General features: G+C 46.7%; 1 protein-coding gene across 4 annotated transcripts in view; it reads right to left on the reverse strand.

The window, feature by feature from the left end:
* Nucleotides 1-11,348: 11,348 nt before the first annotated feature.
* The window catches only part of LOC144099323 (uncharacterized), a 49,362-nt gene continuing 47,361 nt past the window's right edge, over nucleotides 11,349-13,349 (reverse strand). For 2 of the 4 annotated variants that reach the window (XR_013307375.1, XR_013307376.1), the window contains 2 exons: nucleotides 11,848-12,386; nucleotides 11,349-11,519 (listed from right to left, as the gene is read on the reverse strand). Coding sequence is in view for 1 of the 4 variants with exons in the window: in XM_077632540.1 (XP_077488666.1) it covers nucleotides 11,475-11,519 (45 nt within the window). In the remaining 3 variants the exon portion in view is untranslated. The remainder of the gene's footprint in view (nucleotides 11,520-11,847; nucleotides 12,387-13,349) is intronic. The other 2 variants (XM_077632540.1, XM_077632539.1) reach the window with 1 other exon arrangement.

Here is a 13,349-nt window from a genome sequence, read left to right on the forward strand (position 1 = left end):
CCAAAGACGAATATTTTAAGTAGCCCCGAAATAGCGAAAAAGCTTTTACTTTTTGTCAGGTGATTTCTTAGGCATTTAAAATTCATTTTCCGCAAGAATATGCACCTATTAGATTTTTCCACGCTTTACCTTTCGAGATGATCACAGAGGGCATGCAAGACATCTACCTTGGGGCATGTGCCGCGGAAAGCTGATGCAGTACCATCTACCTTGGCAGTACCGCCAATCAGTTCAATGGTTTCGTGGCATAGTGCGGTCTTCATCTGAGTTTTTAAATGCATACTTTAAAAACGTTGGTCTTCGTCACAAATTCTTGTGTCTTCTTTTTTCTAAAAGCAGAACTATCGATTTTGCATTATGGAGCTCATGACAGTTTCGCTGAGCGCAACGCAACACCGTAAAAGAAAAACTAAAATAAATTGACACAAGTAGGCTAGAGAAGGATCTTAAGCATCGTAAGCTGATTGGGTAGCGGGGCTGCAATTGACTCATGTACAAAATGTTTTAACTGAAATGGAACAAAAATTCTTGGCCCGGTTTGAAATCCTTGCAGCAGCTATCCTCCGTTTCTGACCAGGCCACACTACGTACGCGTGAGGAGCGCTTCCAATTTCTCATTAGGCAATCTATGTCTCAGGTCGGTTTTAGTGAGCGAGACACTCGTTCGATTGCGGCGTTTGATACGGGTAGTGATAGCAAGGAGAGCGTATACTTATACTTCTTGTTATACGCGCAGGAAAAAATTTAGCCCGAAAATAGCCAAAGAGAACACAGACGTCATTTCTGTTGTCTAATCAGCTCTCGATTTTGTGGCAGCAAAATTTCAGCTGATAACAGGATGTGATAACTTTGCATTTTGAAGGTGTGGACATATCACCGATATAACTCTGCGTAGCTCGCATACGCAACAAGTTTCGCTCTGTTTTGAGCATGAGCTCATACCTTAGCTCAAATGTCGATGCTCCAACTATAGAATTTAAAAAACCAGGTATTTTTAATTTGAATAAAGACCATAAGCATTTAAGCAAACGTATGATGCCGCAGTATTTATGCTCTACAGCTGAGCAGAGTCGGCAGAGAGCAGGGATGAAATTTTCTTAGAACTCAGCTAGAATATTTGCAATGAATCACTGTACAATCTCAGCGGCGCATCTTCTGCTTGGTTGCCAGCAAATTTCTTTTAAATGCAGAGACCAAATGAAGTTGAATTGTTTTTTTTTTTGTTTTTTTTGCGGGGGGGGGGGCGGACGAAATGGCGCAGTATCTGTCACATCTCGACCGACACCTGAAACACGCCGTAAGGGAAGGGATAAAGGAGGGACTGAAAGAATGAAGGAAGAAAGAGGTTCCGTAGTGGAGGGCTCCGGAATAATTTCGACCACCTGGGGATCTTTAACGTGCACTCACATCGCACAGCACGCGGGCGCCTTTGCGTTTCGCCTCCACCGAAACGCTGCGTCGAAGGCAGAGACGACTTCAGCGATTTCAGTACGTCAATAGCGTTCATCCATTGCCATCGCAATCGTTTCGATGCGTCTGGCGCTGCGCCTTTCACACCCTACTCCTCCTACCTGCTGGCCTTGCCGCGCTTATGCCCGCATGCGTCGAAAACTTTGTTTCGCTTCGTGGTGCACGTAACTTTTTCGTGCCAACTGTAACGTTTTTAACCTGTCGTTTAATGTTCTTTCTTTCTCCTTCCTCGTCTCTGGAAAACTTACTGGCCAGCTTTCTAGTTCGTTTCCGCCACTGTGTGTCAAAGCTCTTTCTGTACAGGTATTTAAATACCTTAGCTGCCCACCTGTTATCATCCAATTTCCTCAGGCGTTCTTCGTATAGTAATTTACTCTGAGCTTCCCGTGCTTCGAACGTTGCCCAGCCGATATCCCCCTGTACTGCCTCGTTTGTGGTTTTCCCGTGGGCACCTAGTGCAAATCTTCCGACAGTTCTCTGATTTACTTCTAATCCCGACTGAACTGCAGCTCTTAAACATAGAACTGCATTCCCGAAAGTAAGCCCCGGCACCATTATTCCTTTCCAAATACCCCTGAGGACTTCATGCCTGTTGTACCCCCACAATGCCCTATGTTTCATTATCCCGGCATCTCTTCTCCCTTTTGCTATGAGAGACTGTTCGTGCTTTGCCGTGTACATATGCCCGTTCTTTACCCATACCCCAAGATATTTGTATTCGGCCACTCGGGGTATTTCATGGCCTTGTATTGTAAGCTCCTGATCAGTTGTGCCGTTGAAAACCATCATACCTGACTTAGTTGCGCTAAAACTGAAACCTAAACTGTCTCCTTCGTCTCCAAAGTTTGAAGATCTTCCTGGCTATCTGTTAACAGTACAATATCGTCCGCATACATTAAACCCGGTAGTCGTTGCTCAGTATACTTTCTGCCTAATGTGTATGACAGATCATAACCTAGATTGCTTCCTTGTAGCCTTCTTTCCATACTTATCATATAAAACGTGAACAGCAGCGGTGATAGAGGACAACCTTGCCTTAATCCTTTGTGTATGTGGATAGTTGTACTCTTAATTCCTTCCCATGTTATTTCAACTTCATTTTCTCGATATATTTCCAGTCGAAAATTAATTACCTCATGACTGACACCTTCACCTTTTAATAGGTTCCACAGGAGTTCCCTGTTCACGTTGTCGTATGCACCGCTTATGTCCAAGAAGGCTAAATACTGAGGTCTGTTTTCCGCCTTAGCTATTTCTATGCACTGGGTAAGTACGAACAGGCAATCATCTAAGCGCCTACCACTTCTGAACCCGTTCTAAAGTTCTCCGAGTATTCTATTACATTCTACCCATGACTGCATTTTTATTTTCACCGCCTGCATCGCCAGCCTGTATGTAACTGATGTTATCGTAATCGGTCGGAAGGATTTTATGCTCCTCTTATTGCCTTTTCCTTTATAAATCAAATTCATTTTACTTTGTTTCCAGCTGTACGGAATTTGCTGATAAGTTATGACTGCCTCCAATACTTTTTTCAGCGTTTCCTTGCCTCTTGGGCCAAGTTCATTCATTAGCTTGATTAGAATTTCGTCGATCCCTGCTGACGTACATCTTGGAATATTTGCTCCCACCTTTTTCCAGTTAAGATTCGTCAGTTCCACGCTGTTTTCTATTGTGCGTTGCTGTGTTGCTCCCTCATTTCGGGAGATTACTCTATCGTCTTTCTTAAATGACTCAGCTATAACTGATGAAATGTAGTTCACAGCGTCATCTCCCTCTAAACATTTTCCTTCGGCATCGTGAATCGGTTCTTGCTTTCTGTGATTCGCTTTGCCCAGCCAGCTTATATGGTTCCATAATTTTCTTGGCCCCCCTTTAGTTGCATCGTGAACTTAAGCCAGCCAGCGATCAGAGGACTGCTTTATTTTAACCTGTACGAGGACCTGCACTTGCTGTTTCTTTTGTCGACAAGATTCCCATTTTCGGCCTATTTCCTCTTCAGATAACTGCGCCCTCTTTGCTTCTCTGTGTTCCCGTGATGCCAACCGTCGTTGTTCGATGGCCTCCCTAATTTCCTTATTCCACCAACTTCGTGGCTTCCTCTTTCCTCTCCAGTGGTTTACTCCTTTTACTTGTTTTATTTTTTTACTAATGAGGAGCTCTAACTTATAATCCCACTTTTCCACGGGATGTGTCTCTATTGCTTCCTCTATGCACGCCGCTATATTTGCGCTATTTGTTCTGCATTTAATTTTCCTCACTCTTTTTGACTCCCCTTCATTTCTCTTTTGAGCAGGGCTCCAAACAGTAGACTAATACGCTTATGATCACTACCGAGGCTGTACTTCCCCTCTTCGTCTATTTCCATCATTGCGAGCTTGCTATACATCCCGTGCGAGATTAAGCAGTAGTCAATGGTCGTTTGCCTGTTACGGGATTCCCACGTGATTTGTCCCTCACACTTAGTTTCTCTATTTACAATAACTAGGTTGTGTCGCTCACAGAACTCTAGCATCAACTTCCCGTTATAATCTGTGTATCCATCCAGATCCTCGATGTGGCCATTCATGTACCCCAACAGAATAATATTGGCGCCTTCTCCAAACTGCTTTATATCGGCACTGATACCCTTAACTAGATCCGTGTTCTCTTGCCTGCATTTGTCCCCTGTCCCTAAATAAACTGCTACTAGCCATGTCCTTTTACCGGCAATTGTACCCGATACCCAGACATGTTCTTTGCAAGTTGACTTTATTCTTTGCCAATTTGTTCCTTGATGTACCAGCATACCTGCTCCTCCTCCCTTCCTCTCCGTTGTTGTTCTGTTGCTCCCTTCCCAGACGTAGCCATCAATAAATGGTGGGTCTTCTAGATCCCTGAGGTGTGTCTCGCATTGCGCGTATACACCTACTTCGTCCTTCAACTGAAGTTCTATCTCTAACCACATCGCTCTCTTTCTACCGCCTTGCATGTTTATGTACCTGATCCTAGTGTTAAATTTATTTTTTGTAGTTTTCTTTCTGGACCTCTTAGTGGCCATTTTATTGGTGTCAGCCTGCATTGCTACACTTTCTACTTTGCTTCTACCTACCCCTATGCCCTGAGCCACAATGGACTCCATAAAAAAGCTAGTGCACGGCCTGCCAGGCGCCACCCGATCTCGGCTCCTAGCCTTCTATTAAAGCGGATGCCATCTCGTGTAAAGCCTCAGCCAAAGCCTGCTCTATGCACTTCCCTGTTTGCTGCCACTTCAAAGCCTTTTTTCTCCTGGATTAACTTCCATATCTCCCGAGTAACAGCCACAACGTTCTTGGCAATTTCTCCGTTCCGTCCTTGCACTTCCGGAACTGTGCACACCACGATCTGGACTTGCTGTGCTATCGCCCTTAAATCGTCAACTCCTTCCGCTAATCTTTCCACTACATTTGCGGCTTCACCATTCAAGACATCATTTAGTCCCGCCGCTATCACTACCAAATTGCGCTCTTCAACATTCTTAGAAAGTTCGTTGTTTGTTTCTCTCAGTACTGCGTCCATTTTAATGCCTGGGAATGCCCCGACTGCTACCCGCTTATCACCCTTTACACGCTCCATTATAGTTCTTTTGCCACTACTAATCTTTGAGTCTCCATCGATAAGTACTTGGGCACTCGCTTCCTCCATCCTAACTTCCGGTTTATTATGCTGCCTCTTATCTGTGGCTGCGACCTCATTCATGGAAGTTATCTTGTTCCCCTTCTCTCCATCACCAACAGGCTTCCTAGCTTCCACGTGGGCGTAGCTGTTCCTGTCTGAACCCGCCTGACCTAACTCCTTATCGCTGTCCATGCCAGCGCAGGCCCCATCATCGTAGCTGCCGCTGGAATGTCCGCCAATGTCGCTCCGCTTGGCGGTGTCAGCCATTTTTGCGTTCAACAATTCACTAAGCTGCTCTTGGAGTTTGCGCTTCGCTGCCCTCTCTACCTGCAGCTCTTTTTCTAGGGCATCCATACGTAGCGCTAGGCTGGTGTTTGCTTCGTCAGCCCTGTCCAGGCGTGCACCTAATACGCAACATTTGCACATAAAATCCGCGCCTTCGGCTTACCGCAACAGCGCCGCCTGCCGGCCCGTCAGATGACGATCTCCGTTGCCCTGGTCCTCGCTGTGCCTAACCTGCTTCGCATCGAAGCCTCAGTGCACAGCGCTTCGGTATATACTGGCCGCCTTTGTAATAAAGGTACTAATCTTGTCACCGCTTTACGCTCTCCATCTCATAATGAAATAACTGCGGATGTGGTAAATTTACGCGACGCCTTCAGCAGCACCGTATCAGTCAACAGAAGCTAAGCGGCTGTGGGAAGAGATTTGCTTGTATCGCAGTTATCACTTGTGCCAGCTGCTCGGAAGGGATCAACGATCCGTAAACGTTGTTTACTTTTTACATTGCTCTATCCCGGTGTTCATTATTTTAGCGACGAACAAATTTTAGAGCATTGTTCTGACGCCGACGCGACCGGATTCGGGACTGGATCAGTTCATATACCTCACTGCAAACACTACTTCCTCGGACTCGCAAAAAAGGTTCCCAGAAGAAGCTCCCTCTAGGATAATGTGTCCCCAAGTAAAAAAATAAGCCAAGCACGAATTTTTCCGGAACACACTTGTTAAGAAATCGGCGCGTTCATTGGACTCTTCCTTGAATTTAAAAATTGATGTAAGCATGAAGTGTTTTGCAGTTAGATCACACCACGGCTGTCTGTCTCCATTCTGAAAATAAATACCGCAGCATATAAATTATTACGGGGCAAGTAGCCAACTTTTAATGCCCTGCATACCATTACATCATGTCTGCTAACCCGTACACGTACCTTGCAAGCTCTTGTACAAGCGTGAAGCTCCTTTCTTCTTGTGCAAAGCATAGGCACTGAACTAACATCCTCTAAATAGTGCATCGGGATCATGTGATAGTTATATTATATGTACACGAAATGCGCACTGCTTGTGCTACGCTATCATTAATCTCTAAATAAGATGCCCAGCAAACGTTAGAGATCACTGCGGCTACCCGCATTGGAAGAATGCGAAACCGTCGACGCCTCCTCGACACTGGTCGACTTTCAAATTTGGCGCCACGGTTGTTTTCTCGGTCAGTTGATTGCTTGGTTATCGATTAACTCGGATTATAACCTCGTTTCATCCCGGCAACCATTTCGAGTTTTCAAATTTTCCGCCGTACTTCGATCCCGTCCACTGACTATATGACCATCCAGGCTATTTACCCGTCCATTACCTTCTGCTTCTCATTATTACCTAATTTCCTCTAATTTATCATTGCTTTTATCTCTCTCTGGTTACTTATCGATCACTTATCACTGGTCATGTGATTAGTAGCAGTAGTAGTAGTGGTGGTTTATTTAAAAGTAAATAAAAACGGAAGAAAAGAATGTTGCCGGCCGCAGCAATAGCTATCTAATATCTTAAGCTCCCGAGCTGCAGCCGGCGGAGGTGAAAGGGAAAGAGCGAGGATAGCGAGGAGAAGTATAAAGGGGAGCGATAGAAAGAAAGGACAAGGGAGAGCTTTGTACACTATTCACAAAATACATAAGGCAATCAAGTTCGCGCCGCTCGTGCGCTAATGTTCAGGCCCTGTTCCAAAATAAGTGCACGCGTGCGGCCACTGCGTGCAATTTTTACCGGGAAAAAATAAACTGTATATACGTAGCCACGCGCACGTAGCGTCCTGCGTCGAACTTTTCGCGCGAGCCTGCACATTGCACGAGCAGCCGGGGTGGGGCCAGCAGCAGCCTGCTACACCTTAGTCACCCCTGAAGAATGTACCGAGTTGGTCCTGAAACGTTTGGGTAAAAGTTAAAGGTATTGGTTTGCGTCAGTTTTTTCACAACTATCTCAAGAACCCAACCAGACGGACTTCCGTAGAAGATGTTTTCGTTCAAATCCTAACGAAAAGGGTTCAGCTTAACTTAAGGACAACGCAGCGAGCCATAGAAAGAATAATGATAGGCGTAGCCTTAAGAAACCGGAAGCGGGCAGAGTGGGTGAGGGAACAAACTCGTGATATTGGCATCCAAGTCGAAATCAAGAGGATTAAATGGGCTTGGGCAGGGCATGTAATGCGAAGGAAAGATAACCGCTGGTCCTTAACGTTAACGGAGTGGATTCCAGGAGAAGGCAAGCGTAGCAGGGGGTGGCAGAACGTTAGGCGAATTAGAGTAGGAAGTTTGCAGGCATAAGGGTGGGCGCAGCTGGCAAAGGACAGGGCTAATTGGAGAGACATGGGAAAGGCCTTTGCCTTGCAGGGGATTTAGTCAGGCTGATATGATGATGATGATTTTGTGTGGTAAAGAACCTTTTGTTTAGAGAAGGCGATAAAATGATGGGAGCTTTAAAGCTGAGTAGCCTGACAGCTCCTCGGAGGCTGTCGAAGTCACCAGCGGATTTAAGCCTTCCACCGGCCTGTATTTACTGGATCTCAGTTTCACCGCAGAATCACTATGCCTGTTCTTTACTATGAGAAAGAAATGTTTGAAAAATTTCTACTTCATGTGGTAAAGTCAAGCTTGGTCTTAGCATTGAAGAAGCGCCTCATTCCATCGAGTTGCTATAGTAGGCTTTTTAAAACTGCGCAAAAGATGCGTTTGCTTTGATGGGTTGGCTTAATGAAAATGCAACTGATAATTTTTTTTTATATTGGCAGCTGCCGGAGTTAACCTTTCGTAATTATCGTGCGCTTGTAAGGCAGGAAAATGAGGTAGCAGCATACAGACGTCACCTGTTGTACACAAAATAAACTTCCTTAAAGATATTCTCGCAGGAGTAGCCTACGAATCTGGGGCAAGCCTTCGGGGAAGAGCCTTGGTATTTATTAGGGAGTCTTCCTGTACAGCTGTCTTCGGCGAGCAGTGCAACATATTTCGTTAAACCCAGCTTACGAGCCAGTTCTGGCTGCGGCTCCCAATCAGACTGCTCCCGTTTGGGGGAGGGGGGGGGGGGCGTTCAGGAAATTCATTGAAATGCGTTCCCGGGGGGTTATGCACCTGTTTGACCAACCCCGCCGCGCAGCAATATATTTTTTTTTATGATGGTTCAGACACTGCTTTAGGCAAAAGCTCTTATTTATAGTGATGATAATTCACAAGAATCACCGCACGTGCTCGACTGCAAGGAGAGAGGGTGTCGGAAACCCCGACCGCGCTTCGCCTCACACACGACAGGCGGCGCAGCCACCTCAAAGCTCAGGGTATTTAATGCCGGCTCTAACCTCAGACACCCATGGCTATGAACAGGGGCATTGGCGGCCGATGTGGGGCGGAGGCTGCGATATGGTGAATTCATGTTCGGCTTTACCAGAAACAGATGCCTGTGTGCCGAATTGCAGCATTGCAATTGCAGTGCAGTGTCTTCAATACCGACAGCCAAAATTAAGCGATGAAAAGCAGCTTACGAAATTCCCGGTAAAAAAACAGCAGGCAAGGCTCTCCACGGATCATATAATTTTTTTAACCGTAAGCAGATTTCCATAAGATGGGATTTCTTCTAACAAGCTTCTAGGACGCACTTACAGCATTTCATGAACAGATTTAGAGGAATTCTAGGAATTTCTCAGGGAGTTCTAGTTGCAAAATAGGCGACAAAAATTGGTTTGGCGGTTTACCATTGCTAAGCACGAAATATTGTGCACAAGCAAGTTTTTTTTTTCAGGTGTTCACCACCGCAACGTACCTGAAAGAGCGAATAAGGTGTCCACTGACCCAAGGAGCCAGTTATGGGGGTCTTCAACTTCTCATCATCGATGATAATTCACCCAATGTACGCCGGCGGCCAATGCTCCGGTGCCGCGTTTCTTCAGCAATGTTGTCAACGCCAACGCATATTGCTCTATTGCACCTTGTTCCTGCAACAACGTTTCCCACGCCAACGCACGCAACATATCTCTCTAACCACCGCCACATAGCCGGAAGTCTTACCAAAGCGGATCGGTACAAGTACGAGCCATGTATAAAGTGGCTTCGACATAAGATCACAGGAGCCATTATAGTGGATCAGGTAAAGTTTACTCAGTGTATATCGAGCAGGCAGTGATCAGCTGATTAGGTAAGCACGCAGGCTTTTATAATGGTCCAGCAAGATGGCGGCTATTTTTAGGTCACTGCAAGCCAACTAAACCGAATTACGCGTTGCGTAGTGCGCGCACTCAGCAGCAGGAGCGAGCCCATGTGAAGACATTGGAAATTCGGTACACGCCTAACCTAGTAGGCTTCCACTAAATTAAAGTTATCCATGATCTGAGCATGTCAAAACGTTTCAATAGACGCGCCTATGATTGGGAAATGGGGGCTAAGCTGGCAAACGGTGCAAAGGCTGCCCAGATGTGCAGAAAACAAGTGAACGTGTATCGCTAGAAATGACCCGGGGAGGAGGGGGGGTGAAAACATGAAGCGCATTGCAGGGAAGCCGTAGCGCATTCCAGGACGCCTCATGGGTAACCGTCGCCTCGCTGTACACACTTCAGCTGCTGTATGGTCCGCATTCTCTCGCCCGTTCACATAGTTTCTACGCGGGAAGCGCCCATGGCATCCCTGGCAGCTAGCGCAGCTTCAGGAGCCGTCGCCATCAGCCGCTTCTCTTACAACAAAACAGCTGGTGGTGTTTTCATTAACTGGCGCGCTATAGCGCTGGATAACTCTTCTTCGGGATTAGGAAACGAGCTATAGGCCACCCAGGCCACTTTCTAAGCTGCGTGCGCTGTTGCCCAGATCTTCGCTGTTAACACGTCGCACGAAAACACTATCGATATCTGAGACGAAATTCGCCGATCATGTGATCTTTTTACATAATCACACCCTGCCCTAGTGGGAAAACCCTGATTGGTCGAGAGAGGTCGCGTGACCTCCTTACGTCATCACAACAGCTGGTTGTGAGCGACCTAGTTTCTTGACAGCAGCCTAGACCAATTAGAAAAAAATGCTCTATATGCAAATTCTATAACCGGAACAGAATAGCAGATTCCCGCTAGTGCAGCTTGCGGTCCCATTATGGCCGCTGATGGACCGACGATTGCATACCAAAAGGGGTATACAGACAAAGCAGGTGCAACAAAAGCAAGCGTCGAGAAATATGAAATCTAATCACATAGAGTTCCACTTTGATGCCCAAAAGATTATTTTGCAATCCGGCGAACCAAAAAACTAATATAGTTTGAATACTCACACACAGCATACATAAACCAAGTAAAATACAAAACAGCTTTATTCATTACTGTTAATGAACCCTCGCTCCAGATCGGCATGCGGGCACGACAGAGAACAGGTACGGGGGGTGGAGGCAGATCAGTTTGGAACACTTTGTCAATGATAGACTCGTCTCTGTGTTTGAAAATCCAAGTCGGCTTTCCACTGTGAGAGCTCGCCTCCGCTGCCATACCCGTTCTTGCATATTATCGATGTTGCACTACAGCGTCATCATCGCTTGCACGTAGAGCGTTCCGTGACCATTTTTTTCTTCCGCTATACTGCACATGAACGTTGCTTGTCTCATAAAGCGCTGGACATAGACATTATTTGCCAAATCGCGCCTAGCTGTCGCTAGCAGAAAAAAAAATCGCAAGATGCTTTGCAGCATCCACGTTAAAAAGGTTGCTTTGACTTAAGCGCCCCGATGGTTAATTCGCCTTCACGGCCCTCCTTATACCTACGAACTACCACCTATCGCCATGTAGGGTATAGAATCCTAAATTATCACCCGATATTTCCAAGTCGCAAATCCTTCGTATCAGCATCCAAAAATCCGCTCAAAAGTAACCCCGTCGGCAAGACCTTATGCCGGACTGAGGTGGAAGCGCCGTAGAGAGAGCATGCCTGGGAACACACAGAGATACGAAGTGAAAAAGCAAAATTATTGAATTTATTAACATTGTTATATACTAAGAAAGATCCAAGCCGACTTCTGCACCAAGACTTTGGCCGCACACCGAGCGACGAAACATCCGCAGCCATCTCAGCCCAGGGTTAGTCGCCCGCTCCAGTCACGCAGGAAGAAGCCCAAAGCTTCGGCTATAATCGAAAAAGAAAGATAAAAAAGGCGGATTGGAATTCAGTCAGAAGAACTGGTAACCGAACATGCAATTTCACAGTAGAATCCCCAGTGTGAGCCTACATTTTCCTCCGCACAACAACCACAGGTCAGAAATAGATTAATCCACACATGCTTTCACGTGGAGTATTACAAAGCTCACGTGCTAAGGATAAAACACACTTTGCTACAAGTGTCTGGCATAATGCCTACGTAACAAAATGATTTAAAAGCAGCATTGTCCATAGCCAAGTCATCGACAGAGCACAAGTGGACGCAAACTACGCTGCACAACTATATTGCACTTACCATGAGAAAGGCAGGTCATTGCGAGTATTCCGAGCTCTGGTCGCTGCTTCCGAAGACTCCAGAACTTAGGTTTAACTCCGCCGAGGTGTCGGGGAGCTCCAGCGCTCGTATTATCCGTTGGCGCTGCAAACGGAAGAGCTGCCTTTCACGGCAAATCGCACATGCAGTGCCGTTGACAATGAAGCGCCGGTCGTAGTCGTCATCCAGGTCCTCCGGAAAACTAGAAGACGTCTCGCTGCTTGATTGCTCGAAATCGTTAGCAAAAAGAGCACCTTCCGCAGCACTTGCGCTTGACCCTGATTCCTCGGAGCTGCTCCCTGAGGCATCGTAAGAGCAGGTGGAAGGAACAGCGGATGACTCCCACGAACTGGATAAATCGGACGGCCCCTGGGAATCACGGCGGCTCTCCGGTATCGGCGTAGACGCCCGAGGTGGGTCTTGAAGTATCCGGTCGTCGATACCTGTCATCCACTCGCTGTATGGACCGGGGTACTGCAGGATGCATTCCTGGCTGCCTTCTCGTTCCCCCATGATCTCACCTGCGAATCAAGGAACAAGAATTCAAGCTCACCGTCATTGAGGGATCCACCTCGAAAATTCTTTCACTGCTACCTCATGCCGGCATGCCCACCGCTTATATTTACCCAAGCGCAGAGCACCGGTCTCTTAGCAAGCAGCGTAGTCCGTTGTCGACGTTCGATAAATGCGCACGAGGTAGACGCTCCCGCATGTCGCAGACGACTGAAGACTTCCGTCCAAAGCAGCGCTTTTTATCTCCCCTCTTCCCCATTCCCCACCCCTTCTCCTTCTGTGCTCAGACTTCAGAATCGCGAGGGGGAGCCACACTAGTGGTCACGAGTAGCGCAAGCCCATTCATGGCTGAGGAGAAGGAGGTGAGGGAGGGGTGGGTTGTTCTTTCTTCTGGGCGGCTTCATTTCGTCTCCGTTTCCTTTTATTGATTTTTTTAGAACCGAACGACGAGCTGAATAGGATTATGAGCTTTTGTCTGCTTTTAGGGTTGTAATGCTATGTTGGGGCAATATAAGCTGGAGGGGGGGGGGGGGGGCAATAAGTATGGTGGGGGCAGTGGCTTCAGTTCTGGTGAAGACGGCCATTCCAAAGTTTTCTAAAAAAGGGCGCCAACCGTCTGTACGTTTTCCTTTTATGTACTGCTGAGTTCGTGATAAGGCGTGGCTTGTGGGTGTGGCGCGAAATTCCATGAAAGATTTAGAGCCTAAGGATCAGCGGATAAAGCTTCTGAGCTTTTTCTTCTTTTGTGGGTACAATGTCCTGTTCTGGCCATGTAAGCAAGGGGAGTTTACCAAGAAATTGTGAGCTGAGATCGGGAGAGGCTGCAGGTTCCAAAATTGCCTCAAAAAGAGCATCAACCATCAGTATGTTTTCTTTTTGTGTATTGCTAAATTCGTCCTAAATTGCGTTGAGCGTGAGTGTGGCGTGAATTCCGTGAAATATTTAGAACAGAACGATGAGCTGTAGAGGCT

Source organism: Amblyomma americanum, chromosome 7 (genome assembly GCF_052857255.1).
Source record: "Amblyomma americanum isolate KBUSLIRL-KWMA chromosome 7, ASM5285725v1, whole genome shotgun sequence".
NCBI lineage: Eukaryota > Metazoa > Arthropoda > Arachnida > Ixodida > Ixodidae > Amblyomma > Amblyomma americanum.